The 19,752-nt window shown below is 49.6% G+C and overlaps 1 protein-coding gene across 1 annotated transcript in view; it reads left to right on the top strand.

The window, feature by feature from the left end:
- The first annotated feature begins 1,816 nt into the window (after nt 1-1,816).
- The window catches only part of ppm1h (protein phosphatase, Mg2+/Mn2+ dependent, 1H), a 27,810-nt gene continuing 9,874 nt past the window's right edge, over nt 1,817-19,752 (top strand). Inside the window, exons 1-4 of the mRNA XM_061229989.1 lie at nt 1,817-2,300; nt 9,630-9,792; nt 13,776-14,120; nt 19,217-19,329. Coding sequence (XP_061085973.1) covers nt 2,068-2,300; nt 9,630-9,792; nt 13,776-14,120; nt 19,217-19,329 — 854 coding nt within the window. The 5' untranslated portion in view covers nt 1,817-2,067. The remainder of the gene's footprint in view (nt 2,301-9,629; nt 9,793-13,775; nt 14,121-19,216; nt 19,330-19,752) is intronic.

Here is a 19,752-nt window from a genome sequence, read left to right as displayed (position 1 = left end):
GGACGTGGTGTGGGCGGTGTATCTAATACTAGCTCTAATTGAATTAGACGGGGTCCAATTGGCTACCAAAAAAAATCAGATAAAAAAAATAGCTTTCTGCCACTTCTTTCTCCGAATGCACTTGAGCGTTTGATCTTAAAGAAGCTGAATGTTGATATAAACACACGAATGTGGTGTTTTATGCAGTAGATGGACGTTCAGGTGTCAGCTCTCTGCCTTGGGCATTTCACCATTCGAATGTAGATTGGGTTTGAAGTTGAACTTTATCCAGTTCAACTTCAAACCCCAGCTGACTGCAGTAAGGCAGAAATACGGTAAGTGCAACATCACTGTAAGTTCTTCTGAAAAACAGTAGGTGGCGGCATTTCTTCAAACAGTCCGTCTCCCAGCTGTAACCGAATGGGAAAACTACTTTCTTCTTTCTGATGTTCCAAACAGTTGATTTCGGGAAGCCTGTTGTTTGGCCCGTGTCTCTGACAGTTTTGTTTTTTTGTTCATATTTCAGTCCCATGATGGCTCCATTGACTTACACTGCCACACCTCCGGTCCTCATGTTGACAAAGGCAAATGGACTCCAAAGGCAAATAAAAGAGGAGATACTGAAAGCTCTCTTACACCAGCACGGAGGAAACATTTGAATACACCCGACTAATCATCAATGCCTGCGGAGCTATTTGTCCCGAATATTACAGAAACCAAAAGTGAAACCAAAGTGTATAAAAAAATTATAAAATAATAATAGAAACTGAATCTGCACACTGTGTGTAATCAGACCTGAGCTCCACCACAGAATGTTCTGGAATCGCCGTCCGCCATTTTCAAATTCCCTTTCACAAGACTGTGGTCAGAAATGGGAATTGACCATTAAATAATCTTTTGTTACTCAGCTGATGCCTTTTCCCAAAGCCACATACAGTTGATTAGACTAAGCAGGGGAGAAAACTAAACCTAGTAGTGAAAGGGTTGAATATGTGAATATGTAAAAAATGGTAGGTGTAATAAGCTAAAGCTTCAGCCTACACCTTTTCGCTCAACATTGTTGTTCATTATTTCTATGCGCATTCATTCTGTAAAAATTGTTGATAAGGACCGAAATAAATAACTACTACAACTACAACTAATACAACTACAATCCCCCCTTGAGCAATGCAGGGTTAAGGGCCTTGCTCAAGGGCTCAATGGCTCAATCTGGATCTTATTGTGGCTATTATTGTGGATCTTATTGTGAACCGCAAACCTTCCGGGGCCCAGTGATGTACCTTAGCCAGTTCTGCCTTCTGCCCTTTGCCAAATCGATCCTTTGAAACTGCTGACACTGTGATTCATCCCTAAATCTCCCTGTCTGGACGGGCAGACAAGCACCCTCCGAAAATAACAACATCACTCCCTTACGGGTGCTGGAATTCAGTGACTGGGCATAACTTTCACCCAGTCTCTAGTTCACGGTCCTGGGAGGATTACAGTCTCAAAGCTACACTTCTCCCCCATTTCTTAACCCAGGTATAATAAAGACATGCCGTTTTAATTAAACAACCAGTTCTGAGATTAAATTAGTTCACAGTTGCAAACTGGCCAAAACTTAGTGAGTCTGTTTCCTAATGAGGGCTTATGATGCAGTAAGGCTCAGAGAGAGGCAGTCCACCTCATCGAGTTTCTCAACTCTGAGAAGTCGTTAGCCGGCAGTCGGGGCACATTCCTGAGGGAAACCGAGGAAATTAAAACAGCTCCCCGCTGTGCGCAGGTTGTAAACCTCGGCCAAGGTCCGTCCTGTGAGATGCTGGCTACCTTTGACCTACTGCTACCGCCTGTAAGCTGCTCAAAGCGGCGACTCTGCGACCAAATCCTGCAACCAGTTTGTCACATGACTGCGCTCATCGGAGAAATTATTTCCGTGTTCGCCGGGATCTCACTCAACTGAATGAAATCCTAACTGGTATTTTTTTTTTCCCTCCCCCCTTCTGCCGCCTGAGCACCGAGCTGCCATTGGAACGCGTCGCCGAGCTGGGGGGTACTTCGGGGAAGGGGACCCGCTCATTTCACCGCAAAGACGCGAGCCGCAGCAATAATATGCTCACACGGGTGAAATCTGCGGTGGCCAATTTCATGGGAGGAATAATGGCTGGCGGTTCCAGCGGAGAAAACGTGAGCGGCTGCGACCTGCCGTTGAAATTTCCTTACATGAGACCGGAGTTTCTGGGACTGTCACAAGACGAAATAGAGTGTTCCGCGGATCACATATCGCGGCCGATTCTCATTCTGAAGGAAACGAAGAGATTGCCGTGGGCCACCGGTTATGCGGAGTAAGTAGTGGGGATGTGCCGCGTCCATCTTAAACTAATAACAAGCCGCTCCTGCAGCTTTGCGCAGCGATCTGATGCTGCAGCAACACTCTGTCGCTGTCTTTAAGAGTCCATCGGGCAACGCAGCGATTTTAATTAAAATCGCCTTGGCCGAATTAAATGCAATAGATCGGTGCGTGTGTGCGTGTGCGTGCGACTGTCACAGGTGCAAAATAAAGATTAGCTGCGCGAATGCGGTAAGAAATTAGATCAGATTAGATAGCTATTGAGGTTGGGGGAAAAAAAACATCAGTGTATGTTTGCTTGTTGGCTACATAATTGCATTTGGGAAGGATGCGGTTTGTGTATTTAACGCCATGTTTACAAAGTCAGGCGTGGATGTTTGGTGTTAGCCTCCTGGAAGCTACAGGATAGCGGGCTGTTCTGTTGCCGCACCTGCCCTCTCATTCTGCAGCCAGGTTCGCTACCCGTCTTGTTCCGCTGAAAACTGACAGGCGCGCCATGCACCTTACGCATCGTTCGATTTCATAATAAAATCACATGTCGTATTGATAATAAGTGTTGCTGACACAAACAAACAGCGACGTATCTCCGTTCAATGGGTTTGAACCTATGAATAGGCCTACTGCTGTTTGCTTTAGTTATCAACTTCATTCTGACCTGCGGTACGACGGCCTTTCTCGCGTTGGCCGCGGGTTGCAAAATGGGCCAAAAGTCCTCTCAACTGAGCATAAACAGTGAGATGATCATAAATAGACAGCATTTAATTTGCCAAACATGTTTTCCCAAATTCATATTACTGAAAACAAGCACCAGATAAGGGGGTAAAGTGAATGAATAAATGTATAAATGTAGGAATACACATAAATGTCCAAAATACAACCGACAGCAGCCAGGCCTCATTTTGATGATACACTTTCTGTTTGTGAAGCCGAAATGAGGAGGGTTAGTGCCGGGAGATTCTGTTTAATTCACATTCAAAACGGAAACTGAGGCAGCCGGGTTTCTTAGGCAGTGGTTTGTCACACTATGGATGTGTGAAACTGGGGCATTTTGGGTCTTTCTCACATGCAAAAAAAACAAAAAACGAATTTAAATACCTACATAGCAGGCAAGCCAGCTACAATGTCCAGTGTTAATTCAACTCTAAGTTGGACCTTACTGTATGTACTATGAAAGAGTTGATTTAACACTGACATTTTACTGTACAGTAAATGAATTCTGGCTGAATTTTGGAATGATTCATACAGGTCTGCAGCAGCCAACCCTTTGCCGAGCTGTGTCAGTGTTCAACTATGCAAAACAAACGTTTGCAAATGAATGAATCACTTTAAGCACACGACACAAAGCCACACGCACCAGCCTGGCACACACACTAGCCTGCCACATTGCGGAAACATTTATTATTCCCATAATGAAACTGTGGTTGTTTTAGGCACACCCACTGAAGTCCAGTCCCAGCAAGCACCCAAGAAATGTCAAGTCAGTCAAGACAACGTTATTAATCCCTAAAATGGCAATTGCGCATGACAACTCTCAGCAACACCGAACAATACATGTGCAATACACATACACGCACATGCATAATTGAATGAAAAGCTATGTGCGACCTCCTAGCTCTGTAAATAAGCGTAAATCAAACTATAAATAGATGCAACGCACAAAGGAAGTGCTGTGTGGCGTTAAGTCGCCGGACAGCGGAGGGTATAAATGGCTTTGAATAACGATCGCTTTTACAAGCTGGAGACGGTCAGGAGAGGGTCAGGAATTGTGGGAAATGTAGTCACACACAGCACAGTCAAGAGGCTTGTATTGACTAAAGGCTGAGAAACGCAGTTTCATGTTCCAACAATATTGGGACAAGGAACAAGTAACAAGCAAAATGACTGATTCCCCTTTAAAATCATGTACAGAAACAGGGACTACAGATGGGACTGAGATGCGCAGAAGGTCTGCAAGCTGTTTGCAGTAACGCTGACGTTTCCCGAAACGTTTTCCCCCAATCACGTTCCCCGCACTGCGAGGCCCCCGTGATCTTATCCGCTGGTGATGTCATCTCAACCGACAAAACGGCAGTCCCGACAGTTTGTTACCTCCGCGCTGTGCAGACGCCATCTTAGGCACAGGCCTTCTGTTAAAGCTACCATACTGTGGAAAAATGACATTTCCCTCGCTATGTGGATTACGAAGGAGGTGAAGGTGTCAAAGCGCAAAGTCTGCGTCCGTCGGAATGTGCGTTTAAACGCGCCGGTTGGGCTTCCGTGAGGTTATGACATCACAACGATACGCCCGTTTGCTCCAGCACGGCCCACCCTGTTGCCATGACGAATCCAAACCGCCACCGCCACCTCCAGGCAATTCAAAGAGGTTAGAATTCGTTTCGGCTAATAACGAGGAGATTAATTAGCCGTATTTACGGAATAACCGACCGCGGCGGACCCAGTAATGCGCTCGAAAGCCGCTGTTGTGCTGGAGCATTGTGGTTCCGGGCCCCTGGTTACTGGTTGCTGCCAGAGGATGAACTCATCCGCCCGGTAATCCCCCCCCACTGGAAACAGACAGATGGTTCAGTGTGTGGTATAACTCGCTAAATATCTACCGCCAGGGTTCCTCCCTGGACTGACTTCATTCGGTCGCGCGGCGGAAGGAAAGTCTGTTCTTGTTTCCCGGTTCGGCGTGAAAAGGACGGTCGTTTCCGTCGATAAAACCTGCACGTTCACCCTTGACAAAGCAGCTTTAACGGGGACGGTGGCTGGTTGCTATTTCCCTGCCAGGGGAATGTGGGTCAATCCAGAGTTGTGTATTGAATCGCTCTGGAGTGTAGCAATGTACAGGCCTGTCCGTGCAGTCGAACCAGTCCCCACTGTGGAGGAATCGCCCCTTGTGCATATTCACCCCGAGTGTGTGTGTGTGTGTGTGTGTCTCTGTCCTGTGACCCAAATGAGAGGGAGAGAAGCCATGCGAGATACCATGGGGGGCGACGTGGCTCAGGCAGTAAGAGCAGTCGTCCCATTGGCTCAGGCAGTAAGAGCAGTCGTCTGGCAGTCGGAGGGATGTCGGTTCGATCCCCCGCCCGGGCTGTGTCTAAGTGTCCCTGAGCAAGACACCTAACCCCCAAATGCTCCAGACGAGCTGGTTGGTGCCTTGCATGGCAGCCAATCGCCGTCGGTGTGTGAGTGTGTATATGAATGGGTGAATGAGAAGCATCAATTGTACAGCACTTTGGATGAAGGTGCTATATAAATGCCAACCAATTACCATTTATACCACTTTAAGTCATCAGCCACATCTGTAAATGCTGGAATTAATGTGGTTTTCTGCCTGGAGACAATTTTGCTATTCAAATCGCCATTCTGTTTTGCCTATTTATAAATTAATTATTTTAATTGATATACTTTATTCCAATACACTGTTAAGTGGTTTTGTTTGTCAGGGAAAATGTACAAAAACCATTAATCTCAGTTAATGTGAGGAGATGCTTTGCACCAGATTTGCGCTCCTAGCTGGTTTCCATCTGCAGTCCCTGGGCAGGTTGTTATGTGTCATTGTTAATTGTTTCATTGTGAAATGCTTTGGAAATATTGTGGATAGTCATGCCAATAAAGCATTGAATTGAATATAGAGAGAGTGAGAGTGAGTGAGTGAGAGAGAGACACAGAGACAGAGAGACACAGAAAGAGAGAGACACAGAGAGAGACAGAGAGACATACAGAGACACACAGAGACACACAGAGAGACACACAGACACACAGAGACACAGAGAGACACAGAGAGAGACACACAGAGAGACACACAGAGACACACAGAGAGACACACAGAGAGACAGAGAGAGAGAGAGAGAGAGAGAGACACACAGAGACACAGAGTGACACACACAGAGACACACAGAGACACACGGTGACACAGAGAGCCATAGAGAGACACAGAGAGAGACAGAGAGAGAGAGACACACACACACAGAGACACAGAGAGAGAGACACAGAGAGAGAGAGAGAGAGACACACAGAGAGAGACACAGAGAGAGAGAGACACACACAGAGAGACACAGAGACACAGAGAGAGAGAGAGAGACACACAGAGAGACACAGAGAGACACACGCCGGTGATTTGGTCTGTTGCTGCGAGTCTCCAGGCCCCGGCTCTCCTCTGAGGAAGCGGATGAGCGCTGACCTTCCACCGGATTAAAAACCCCAGGAATTCCCAGAATCCCGTCAAACAGCATCACACCTTCCTGACTGAGACCCTGTTGTGAGCGCTTCTGCCCCGACCCGTTCCGGACAAGCCGCCGCATTCACGGAACGCCGCGCCTCAACGGGGAGGCATTTTCAGCCGACGAACGGGCGTCCTTCTCTTACACCTAATTACTTAAAAGCCCTGCACTATTTTCACATTACGGCACTGTCTCTGCGTAATGCAATAACGGTCCTCGGCTGCGCCCGTCTCGTGATCCGGGTTTGGGGCCTGCGCCATCTTCATGGGACTCCCCGTAATGAAGACCCGCATTAAGCATTAGGGCTAATTTGTGAGACGTGGCAGTTACTCTCACGGCCCGTGTAAAAAAATTGTTATCGAACAGCGGAAAGAGTGGCGGCCCCTCTCACGGCTGAGCCCGGGGGAATGAGGAAGAGGGCAGAGAGACAGACTCGAACTCTCGATGATTAAAGAGAACGTTCCGATTGTTTGATCTTATCGTTACTGTCATTCATAAATCAGAATACATTACATTACATTATTGGCATTTAGCCAATTGACACTCTTATCCAGAGCGACATGATTAGACTAAGCAGGAGACAATCCTTCCCCTGGAGCAATGCAGGGTTAAGGGCCTTGTTCAAGGGCCAAATGGGGAATTTTTTTTTGACCGCGTCGGGAATACAAAACTCATCGAGGACCTCATCAGCGATCAAAAACCGGCAAGGAACGGGATCGCAGGTGTTGCGAATTTCGGCTAAAAGAAGTGTCGACGTTGACGTCGCCTCCCGGCTTCAAAGGAGCGCTTGCTGTGAGCCAAACTGCTGAGGCCTGCTGAGGAGAGACAGAGAGACACAGAGAGAGAGAGACACAGAGAGAGTCACAGAGAGACACAGAGAGAGAGAGAGACAGACAGAGAGAGTCACAGAGAGACACAGAGAGAGACAGAGAGATACACAGAGACACACAGAGAGAGACACAGAGAGAGACACAGAGACACAGAGAGAGAGAGAGGCACACAGAGAGTCACAGAGAGACAGAGAGAGAGAGTCACAGAGAGACAGAGAGAGAGAGAGATGGTCCGGGAGGGAAACGCGGCGTGGCAGACGACACGGCGGGAGGCGTCCCAGGCCCGCACACAGGGCTATAAATACGCCCGCCGCGGCACGAGCTATTCTGAACATCCGTTTCACCACGCTGATAATCCGCCCGCGGATCCTATATCCCAGAGCAAAGGGTAGAAGCGCTGCGACTGTGAGCCTTTCTCCACCGGCGGGAGTACGAGCGTCCCGCCCGACTCGAAAAACTGGGTCATCGCTTCATATTTATATTTATAATTTTATGCGGGCGAGCGTGTTGACGGTTTTCAAAACAGGAAAAGGGTTCTTTGTGCACGTCGCAGCGGTCTGGAAGCACAGGTAACACCCAGGTAAAAAAATGTTATTCTCACCCCTTAACTCACGGCTCTCACTCGGTGACGGCAGCAGAACGGCGTTCGACCACCGCAGCCCAAGATCCTTTCACCAGGGGCTTCAAGTTAGCCATTAGCATGTATATATTTAGAGTATTTTGACCCAGTTCTGGTGTAAAATGGGTGCTGAGATGGATCAGAGGGGGTAATTTGACCACGATTAGCTCACTGGATCCTCCCCCTCCCTTGAACAGCAGGGTGAGGCCTGGCCTTTGTGTCTCACAGCTGTTGGCCTGGTGGGGGCGGGGGGCCTAAGAACAAACATCGGACCAGGGGACTGTTTTACATTCCACTTCACTACAAACTACTTCAACGTTTCTGCGGTCGGGTTATCCTGACTGGAGGTTACATCGTCCGATTCAGGACCACAAACCGAATCTGTTGAGATTTGTGAAAACCGGGCATTCCGGTCGAACACTATTAAGGGAACGGCCCGTTAAGAGCAGTTGTCCACTTGTCTGGGACACGGTGTCCTAAATAGTTGGCGTATCGATGAGTATGAGGGATGAGGCCCATAGGTCCATTATATCATGGTGACCTGTGTAGTCCCCTCTGGGTGCAGTAAGCAAAAACATAGTTTTTTTTTTTTTGGGCGAAGGGCCCCTTTAATTGGTCAGTCACAAGTCACCCACGTTTCCGTACCTCAGGCCTGGGCCCTCTCTCAAACGAACACAATAGCTAAACGAAAGAGGCAACAGTAAACAGTGTTTTGGTTTCCACTCCATCTGACATTTGGCGGCGTGTCAGTGTGATCGTTCATTAGCTGTGCCCCCCCGGTTCTGTGGTGCTGTTTATTGGCAGAGCTCACGCAGACCCCAAACGGCAGGGTGCCTCCCCCCCCCAGGCCTGGCTGTGTGGAAACGGGTCAGCTGCCCTCCACCCTCCCCCTTCCCCCACGGCCACTGAGGCTAGGGGGAAAGAGAGAGAGGGAGGGAGAGAGTGAGAGTGTGTGAGAGAGTGTGTCCGGTCACTGAGGCAAGGGGGAGAGAGAGAGAGAGAGAGAGAGCGAAAGAGGGAGAGTGAGGGAGAGAGAGACAGTGAGTGAGGGAGAGTGCGAGAGAGAAGGAGAGAGTGTGAGAAAGTGTGTGAGAGAGGGAGAGAGTGTGTAAGAGAGTGTGTGAGAGAGGAAGAGAGTGTGTGTGTGAGAGAGTATTTTTTCCAATACTGACTGACCTGAAAAGCACCAGACCCAGACCCTGCTCAAAAAGTATTTCAGTTGTTTGTGTTGGTCAGGTAGTGCCCTGCAAAATATGGACCAAGTGCCTGTTACGTCACCCACTGACTATCCGTGGGCTCATAAAAAGCCTTTTGAAGCCTAGGCCAAGTTTACCGGCACCGCCATGGTTTGGTTTAAGCTTGGTTTAAGCCCAGCTAGGTTTAAGCCCAGCTTGGTTAAGCCCTGCTTGGTTTAAAGCCCTGCTAGGTTTAAGCCCAGCTTGGTTTAAGCCCAGCTAGGCTTAAGCCCAGCTTGGTTTAAGCCCAGCTTGGTAAAGCCCTGCTTTGTTTAAAGCCCTGCTAGGTTTAAGCCCTGCTTGGTTTAAGCCCAGCTTGGTAAAGCCCTGCTAGGTTTAAGCCCAGCTTGGTAAAGCCCTGCTAGATTTAAGCCCAGCTAGGTTTAAGCCCAGCTTGGTAAAGCCCTGCTTAGTAAAGCCGGCTGTGTCGCGCAGGGTGATCAACGCGGGGAAGAGCGCTCTGAACGAGGACCAGGCCTGCTGCGAGGTGGTGGAGGTGAAGAAGAGGACGGGGGGCTCCACTCCCAGCAGGACCCCCACGGCCAAGCGCAGGTCCTCCCTGCCCAACGGGGAGGGCGTGGGCCTGCGGGACAGCGCGGTGAGTCAGCGCACACTGCCGCCTGCTCCTGCTGCTACTCTTCTGTCCTCTTCTGCTGCTACCCATCATCCTCTTCTCCTGCTGTCCCATCATCCTCTTCTCCTGCTGTCCCACCGTCCTGCTTCTCCTCTACCTATCTTCCTTTGCTCCAGATATCCCATCTTCCTTTGCTCCAGATATCCCATCATCCTTTGCTCAGATATCCCATCTTCCTTTGCTCCAGATATCCCATCATCCTTTGCTCCAGATATCCCATAACCCTTTGCTCCAGATATCCCATCATCCTTTTCTCCAGACATCCCATCCTCCTTTGCTCCAGATATCCCATCATCCTTTGCTCCAGATATCCCATCATCCTTTGCTCAGATATCCCATCTTCCTTTGCTCCAGATATCCCATCATCCTTTGCTCCAGATATCCCATAACCCTTTGCTCCAGATATCCCATCATCCTTTTCTCCAGACATCCCATCCTCCTTTGCTCCAGATATCCCATCATCCTTTGCTCCAGATATCCCATCATCCTTTGCTCAGATATCCCATCTTCCTTTGCTCCTGCTACCCCATTCTCTTGTGCTCCAAATGTCACATCATCCTTCTCTCAAGTTATCCAATCATCAATCATGTGAAAAGAAATGTCATATGTGAAGACATTTTCATGCTATTGGCTTCTTTTCCAAAGTGAGCAACAATTTTCTCATGTGAAAACAGATCCTGACTTGAAATAGCATAGGTTACCTTTTCTTAAAAGTGGGATTCTTTTTTTTATTAGCCACATATGTACTCTTCATATGTTTTGGCTGTGTTTGAGCACCTGATGTTTTCGTTAAGGGTGTGTGGACAGGACCATACGAGTTCCGCCATTGTCTTTTCAAAGCGGAACAAGCAAGTTAATTTACGCATTAAAATTGGGAAATGAGAATGGTCAAATTGGCCGCTATTTGTGGACAAGAAAGGGAACAGAAAATGAACCGTCATAACATGCATCCTGCCTCACCACAGACAGTGCCTAAAGGGGAGTGAATGTCCCTTGCAGTCTTAAGTTTCAGTCTAGTAGAAAATGTGGCTCTTGAAATTAAGACCATAGACTCAAATGGATTGGCAGGTCTGCAGGACTGTTTCTGCACAGATCGCTTTGTTGTGAGACTCAATAGTCAAAAGCTGTGAAGAGTTTCCTCTTACAACTGGGAAAGATGAGTATCACCATTTTAGTTTTGCATTGCTTTTTCTTTTCTTTTTTGGGGGGGGGGGGTGGGGGCAATGACAAGTCAGTGTCTTAAATACAGTAACTTCATGGGTCATTAGCCTTCCAAGCATGATGAGTCAAACATGATTACTGGTTGTGAAATCTTCACCTAACTAGCAAGACAACTTTAGAGAAAGAACGGTTGTTGTTTTTTCGGCGAGTCGTGATAATGATATATCCTGTGATTTTTATGTGCGCGCGCGCACACACACACACACACACACACACACACACACACACACACACAAAACTGCACTGCAAAAGTGTTTTCACAAAAAAACAGGAAATGGTCAGAGCGCATATCTGTCTGCATTTCGCCAAACGTCTTGCCTCAGCATCTATGTGGCTATGAGTGCAGAGCAGAGCATAGCATAGCATAGCATAACATAACATAACATAACATAACATAACGTAACATAACATAACATAGCATAACGTAACATAATGTCGAGAACAGCAGCGCTCCCGTTTTCTTACCACTAAAGTGTACCTACTGCTTAGTTTACCCAAAAGCGAAATAATATCTCGCACCCTATCAAGCCTGGTCTTGAAAACCCCCAGTGTTTCTGCCTCCAGAACATGTCCTGGCAGGCTATCCCGCCCAGTGAACACTCAGCGCGTGCGTGTGTGCGGAATTCATCCATGTTTTGCCTGCACTAGCGATCCTCCCAGTCACGACCGCGTGGTCGATGGGTGCTGGTCGGAGCCCGAGTGCCGATACAAAGTCAGCAGAAAGGAACGAGCGGGACGGGGGGGGGGGGGGGGGGATGTGTCTAGACTGGAGGCATTTCTTGGGAAAACCACAGTGTCTCTCCCCCCGTTCCAACCCTCCTTTCTCCCTGACGCATTCCACCCAGGGCTTGAGCAGCTGCTGGCACAATGGAGCGCACTGTGGCCCCAGAGGGGATGTGAATGAGCCGGGGGGGGGAAACCTGAGAGGGTGGGGGGGGGCGTTGGAGTCACCGTCGGTTCACACACCCGCTTTTTTTGGGGGGGGACCGCGCTCTGGGGGCTTTTCGCTTCTGGCCCCAATTAGCCCGGGTTCCCGGTCTGAACCGAAAGGGCTTTGGGCTATTAATAGAAATAATGCCGTTGTAAACCCCCCCCCCTCTGTAAGTGTGTCTTACTCGGTGCGATCGCGCTCTCACACGCTGATCCTCTTAAAGAGGCTGCAGCCACGCGTGGTCACCGGAGCTGCCGAGCGTTACAAAAGCGCTGCATCATGACCGAGTCCGCTGTGTGTATACGGACACGCTACGCTCTGTGTGAAGCAGCGGGTTAATTACGTCCCGTGGAACCGGGAAGTCTTTACAGACGATGTTACATTGCTTTAGCCAGGCAGTGAGGAGGACCGAATACGAAACAACACCGTTTTTACTCCCGAGTTTTAGATAGGTAGATAGATCATCACATTTATATTGAGCTTTTCTCGACACTCAATTCGCTTTACAGTGATGAGGGCGGAACTCGCCTCCAACCACCACCGATGTGTAGCCCCCGCCTGGGTGAAGCTCGGCCGCCATTTTGTGCCAGAACGCTCACCACACACCAGCCGATGCGTTTTAAAATAATGACGAATGTAGCTATACTTGCTATCCCTCCTTCCTGAGGGATAATCTTTTTTTTTTAAAGATATTTTTTAGGCCTTTTTCAGCTTTATTGGACAGTATATAGTATAGAGAGACAGGAAGAATGGGAGCGAGAGAGAGGGGAAGACATGCGACAAATGTCGGACGGTCGGATTCGAACCGCCGACGTCGCGGCTCGCAATGAGCATGCGGTCAGTGCTCTACAGGCTGCGCCACCGAGACACCCCAACCTGAGGGATAATCTTTAATGTTCTGGGGCAGACGCGGTGTCTCGTGTGTGTGTGTGTGTGTGTGTGTGTGTGTGTGTGTGTGTGTGTGTGTGTGTGTGTGTGTGTGTGTGTGTGTGTGTGTGTGTGTGTGTGTGTGTGTGTGTGTGTGGGCGTTTGTGACGCAGGGTCACATGGCCTGGACTCGCACACGGCTCATGGCGTGGCCATCTGTCAGCTCTGGGAGACGCTTTTAGTGTTTCCTGTGCTGGAAATGGAGGCCTGTGTGGCATTAGTGACAGGAAGGCAGGTTCATTTCTGCCTGTGCACCCGTTGTGGGAGGTTAGGGTTTATGGAAAGCCAGGGTAGGACTATGAGCAAGAGCATCAAGTAGGGACCTTGTGCCGAACGTTAATGATTTCCCTCCGATTCTTTATCAGTACCAACTGCTCTGGGATAGATATAGGGCCGTCATTTTGTTATTAGCTGTATCAAAGGTCAAGCTTTGCATTTGTTAATGATTCCAGATTGAAATTCAAATTATGTGTGTGCACTTGTGTGTGTGTGAGTGTGTGTGTTTATACGTGTGTGTGTGTGTGTGTGTGTATTTATATATGTGTGTGTGTGTGTGTGTGTGTGTGTGTGTGCAGGACGCAGACGGGCTGCTCTTCCACTACTGGGCGCTGTTCAACGGGCACGCGGGCTGTGTGTGTGTGTGTGTGTGTGTGTGTGTGAGTGTGTGTGTGTGTGTGTGTTTATACGCGTGTGTGTGAGTGTGTGTGTGTGTGTGTGTGTGTGTGTGTGAGTGTGTGTGTTCATACGCGTGTGTGTGTGTGTGTGTTCATACGTGTGTGTGTGTGTGTGTGTGTGTGTGTGTTCATACGTGTGTGTGTGTGTGTGTGTGTGTGTGTGTGTGTTCATACGCGTGTGTGTGTGTGTGCAGGACGCAGACGGGCTGCTCTTCCACTACTGGGCGCTGTTCGACGGGCACGCGGGCTCGGGCGCGGCGGTGGTGGCCTCTCGGCTGCTGCAGCATCACCTGGTGGAGCAGCTGCAGGAGGTGCTGGAGGTGCTGCGGAACTCGGCCCTCCTGCCGCCCACCTGCCTGGGCGAGGAGCCCGGGGCCACGCCCGGCTCGCACCGCGCCCTGACGCGGGCCGCCTCCCTCCGGGGGGCCGCTGGGGCCCCCGGCTCGCCCGGGACCCCCCCCACGCGCTTCTTCACCGAGAAGAAGGTGGAGCACGAGAGCCTGGTGGTGGGCGCCCTGGAGAACGCCTTCAAAGAGATGGTGAGGCTGCAACTCCTTTACTTTATCTCGTTTATCGCAGTTCATTTTATTATCCCCTTCTTGTTTTATTTTACTCACTCACCGGCCTGGCAGGATTGATCGAGGTCCGCCGTCTTTAAGGACGTCGCAAACGGCCGACCCGCTGAATGTTCCTTCAAGGAGCAAGTTGTAGACGTTTGGAAACTTTGCTTTGAGCGAGAAAACATGATGAGTGCATCCTTTGCGGAAGTGTTTTATCCGAAAGCGTGTGACTGTGCACCCACGGCTTCAAAGGTCTCCCTGCGCTCTATTTTTATCTCATTTATCATCGTTTATTCTTTTATCGCCTCTTGTAGATGTTTGGAACACCCAAACTACCCTTTGTGCAAGAGAACTTGATGAGTGCATCCTTTGCGGAGATGTTTTAATCTGAAAGTGTGAAGTATGAATGATCGATCTGTGGGTCCACCTCCATCTGTCATGTCTGTGACCGACGTGGCTTCCAACTGCCGTTTGAAGGAGCGAGGACGTTCCCATTTTCCAATTCACATTGAATCATTCAAAGACTGCACCGCTGTCCAAACACCCACGTACTGCACTGTATATAGCATTCATTGCTGTGCAGTGTGCACAATAACTACTGGATCGCATTCCATAAAAAGATGAAACCACAAAGCACATCCTCATTGAGATATGTTGCACATGACTCCAGCAATTTCCAAATGAGTCACTTCTTTTTCTCGCCTCTTCCGATGGGCGGAGCTTAAAAGGCAAAAAAGGAGCAAAAGTTTAAAAAGCGGTTAAAAATGAGGAATTGGAACGAGCCCCCTGTCCGATAACACGACCCTCCCCTGCCGTCCACATCTCTAATGACGTTCCGCCCCTCTAACCGGTCGCCGTGGTGCGGTAACCCTTGGTTACAAATCTGCGGTCCCTGTCGATCAGGAGTTCCAGTTCTCACAGAAGGGGGAAGTAGCGTCTGCAGCACGCGCTGGCCGTTTCCTAGTTTCGGACAGTGATTTAAACATTTTCGCATTCTTTCCACCGGACGGCTGTAATGGCGAGACGGTCCCACTAGGTGGCAGTGTGGCTCAGCGTATTCTGCCGTTCCCAGGCCAGGCCAGGCCGTGGCATATCGCAAGTTGTATTATCGGCTCTGCAGATTTACAGGCATAACCGCTCATGAACGGTGACGCGCCGCCTTCAGAAGACGTCCTAAAGCGAACATCTACACGACCGTTTCTCGTTCTCCTTATTTACTTCATGTTTTATTGTACAATAAACAACGTGTAATGATTTTAGTCCAAGTCTCGCCGCCTTAATTAGGGCTTTGTACACAGTCTCAAAGGGCCGCGTTTGTCTGGCTTTTAATGCTGATGGATAATGGCCTGCTTTTAAAGGGGATTAGTAGAAAATAATAAACACTCAGGGAGCAATTTATTAGGTAGACCTGTACACCAGCTTATTAATGTAAATATTTAATCAGCCAATCATGTGGCAGCAACTAAATGCATAAAAGCATGTCGGTGTGGTCAAGTGTTTCAGCTGTTGTTTAGACCAAATGTCAGAATGGGGAAGAAATGTGATCTAATTGACTTTGACTGTGGAATGATTGTTGGTGCCAGACAGGGTGGTTTAAGTAGCTCAGAAACTGCTGAGCTCCTGGGATTCTCACACACAACAGTCTGTAGAGTTTGCAGAGAATGGTGTGAAAAACAAGTCCAGTGAGTAGCGGTTCTGTGGGCAGAAACGCGTTGTTAAGGTCAGAGGAGAAGGGCCAAACTGGTCGAAGCTGACAGGAAGGTGACAGTAACACAAATAACCACGCAGTACAACAGTGGTATGCGGAAGAGCATCTCTGAACACACAACATGCTAAGTGGATAGGCTACAGCAGTAGAAGAAAAAAATAAAAAACCTAATAAAGTGCTCAATGAGTGTATATTTTACGGTAAAATATTATGCATGAAAATTAGCTAAGGCACACCCTGGTAGTTTCAGTATGGAACGACATTTATTATTATGAATATTCAGTAGTAGTAGTCGTAGTAGTAGTCGTAGTATTTTAATCCACTGAGTGTAAAGCACATTGAAAATTCTAATCCCTGAATACTCGTGGCCTTATGTGACCGTCGTGCAGGCAAACTGTGTCCTGTGTTCGGTCCCTGAGGCAGAAGTAATGCTGCTTCTCCACCTGCGGTTAGAGGAGTCTGCCCGCTTTGGGCAAATCGAGCCAAAGTCTGCCTGCCAAGTGAACACGTCTGTCTGTCCGTCTGCAGTCAAACCCACCTTTTAAACCATCCATCCATCCATCCATTATCTGAACCCGCTTATCCTGAACAGGGTCGCAGGGGGGCTGGAGCCTATCCCAGCATACATTGGGTGAAAGGCAGGAATACACCCTGGACAGGTCGCCAGTCTATCGCAGGGCACACACACCATTCACTCACACACTCATACCTACGGGCAATTTAGACTCTCCAATCAGCCTAACGTGCATGTTTTTGGACTGTGGGAGGAAACCGGAGTACCCGGAGGAAACCCACGCAGACACGGGGAGAACATGCAAACTCCGCACAGAGAGGCCCCGGCCGACGGGGATTCGAACCCAGGACCTCCTTGCTGTGAGGCGGCAGTGCTACCCACTGCACCATCCGTGCCGCCAGACCTTTTAAACCCTCTCCAATAAACCCGCTTTTTCTCGCACTAATCCAGGTTTTTCACAAAGCCTTTCATTACGCAAATGGAGTGACCCCTTAATGGTGATTTTTTTAAATGGTGTTTTACGGTGGTAAACCCGGCCCTGTGCTACACAGCGTGTCTTATCTCTGTGCCCCTTCACCTCTACGCCTTTCTAATCGGGAGAATCTGCCACAGAGATAGGAAACGCGCACGGAGGGACGCAGGCGCATCGGACAGGAAGGTATTCGAGAGATAAGACCGATCGTTTCATTTGCGTAGTGCTTTCTCTAGACACTGAAAGCACTTACACTAATGAGAGGGGAAACTCGCCTCAACCACCACCGATGTGCAGCATCCACCTTGGTGATGCATGGCGGCCATTTTGTGCCAGACTGCTCCCCACACACCAGCGGGAGAGACCGGGGGCTCAACACATCATAGTGTTTACGCAGGCTACACGGCGATATGTAAAGAAAAGCCGCTCTGTCATTAGTCCCCTCGGCAAGGCTCCTTCCCAGGATGGGAATGACACGATGCCGGTGGGAATCCTTCTGAAGGCTGTGCGTCTGTGCGCTTTTTTTTTAACGCACGTCAGTTTTATTTTAAGGCCGCGGCGTTCAGCTTTGCATGCCCGGTGCTTCATTAACGCGTCCCTGAGTGGATGGGGGTTATTTTATTTTATTTCACGGAGGCTGTGTTTCGTAAAAACCCGCTGATTCTGCAAGGCGGCAGTTTCATTTCCCGGCAAACGTCCGCAGCATCGGCGACTCGTTATTCATATCTACTGCGGTACACATGAGGTCATGTCAGCTCTCCCTCCCCCCTCCCTCTTCCTCTCTCTCTCCCTTGCTCTCTCTCTCTCCCTCCCCCCCTCCCTCCTCCCTCTTCCTCTCTCTCTCCCTCCCCCCCTCCCTCCTCCCTCTTCCTCCCTCTTTCTCTCTCTCCCTCCCTACCTCTCTCTCCCTTGCTCTCTCTCTCCCGCTTTCTCTCTCTCCCTCCCCCCCTCCCTCCTCCTCTCCCCCCCTCCCTCCTCCTCTCTCTCCCTCCCTCCCTCTCTCTCTCCCTTGCTCTCTCTCCCGCTTTCTCTCTCTCCCTCCCTCCCTCCCTCCCTCTCTCCCTCTCCTCCTCTCTCCCTCCCTCTTTCTCTCTCTCCCTCCCTACCTCTCTCTCTCCCTCCCTTCCCTCTCTCTCTCCCTCTCTCTCCCTCCTCCTCTCCCTCCCTCTCTCTCCCTCTCTTCCTCCTCCTCTCTCTCTCCCTCTCCCTCCTCCTCTCCCTCTCTCCCCCCTCCTCTCTCTCTCCCTCTATCTTCCTCCTCCTCTCTCTCTCCCTCTCCCTCCTCCTCTCCCTCTCACTCTCCTCCTCTCTCTCTCCCTCTCCCCCCTCCCTGCCTGGATCGGAGCTGAACCATGCGCTCCGGTCCCTGGCGTAGTGTAGTGCGGGGTGCCTGTGTGCGCACACTGATCAGATGGCTGATTGGCCGAGCTGAAGGCGTGGGAGAGGTGTGTTGGCGGGCCCTGCAGAGTGTCATATGCTGGGGGAGGAGGAGGCCCGGGCACCCCCTGCTCCACACTGAGGTCACTGTGCTTTGTCACCGGGAGGTTGCAGGTTCAAACCCCGCTGCAGAACACATGAAACTCCTGAATATGAGTTCCTCGCTCTCGGCTTCTGCCTTTGTGTCACCGTTGCAAACAGCAGTGCCCTTCGGGCCAGGTGAAATCAAGCAGCCAACGCAGGGTCATCTAACACACACATCCACGTCTGAGTGAATCACGAGGGAAGCGATGCCCTGCACAGGGTCCAACACTCCCAGAGTTTCACACCGAACGCACAGCCGATACACTCTCAGACCTAAAAATGCAGTGGAGGTACACTTCTGTTCTTTAAGGAACAAATTTCCCAAATGTGTTCCTTAAAGCATAATAATGTTCTATTTGGGTACTTTAAAAAGTACCTTTTACCAGCAAAAAATGTATAATTGAATTATATATATATTGCGGTACAGTTTTTTATAAAAAAAAAAAAAATTAAGAATAAAATTTATTGATTTATTTAATTGCAATAGTGTTACAGAATCTATTCAAGTGACAGCAACAGATGGAATAGTGGTCACTTCATTAATTTGCAAATCGATTTTGGTTTTGTGTTTCAGTTTGTTTTAGTGTGCTTGTTTTTCCGTTATCATGCCTTTAACTCCTCCACACTCAAGGCGCGATTGGACGAGAGTTAACCGGCAGAACACCGTGAATGGCTGAAGAGTGCGGCGTCTCAGGCGTGATTGGCTGAAGAGCGTGTTGTCTCGGGTGTGATTGGCTGAAGAGTGTGGCGTCTCGGGCGTGATTGGCTGAAGAGCGTGTTGTCTCGGGTGTGATTGGCTGAAGAGTGCGGCGTCTCGTGCGTGATTGGCTGAAGGGTGCTGTGTCTGTTCCTCTGTGCAGGACGCGCAGATCGAGAGGGAGAAGTCCGTGTACAACATCTCCGGGGGCTGCACTGCGCTGGTGGCCGTGTTTCTCCTGGGAAAGCTGTACATGGCCAACGCTGGGGACAGCAGGTCAGTCGCTAATAAAGCACACTGCTTGGTCAATGGTAAATGGTAAATGGTAAATGGTTGGGATTTATATCGCGCCTTTATCCAAAGCGCTGTACAATTGATGCTTCTCATTCACCCATTCACACACACACACATAGCCACAGGCACACACATACCAAGTTGAGACTCATAAGACCAGGAGATTTCATAAGACCAGGAGGCCCTGTTGCAATGGCAACGCAGCCAGAACAGATGCCCCGCCCCCACTTCTCTGTCACCCGTACAGTACGGCGAATCACGAGGTTCCCTGGCCTTCGCAGGTGACATCACACCTCGTCTGCAAACGTGCAGAGTGATTACGGTCCACCATCTGTCCCGCCGGGAGAGAACCGCTTCGTTTACGCGTTTACATTTTGTCGGCTGACGGGTAGCTCCACAGCTGCA

The sequence above is a fragment of the Conger conger genome, chromosome 19, assembly GCF_963514075.1.
Source record: "Conger conger chromosome 19, fConCon1.1, whole genome shotgun sequence".
NCBI classification, from domain to species: Eukaryota; Metazoa; Chordata; class Actinopteri; order Anguilliformes; family Congridae; genus Conger; species Conger conger.
Note: the sequence above shows the minus strand (reverse complement) of the source record. Positions and strands in the feature narration are given on the sequence as shown.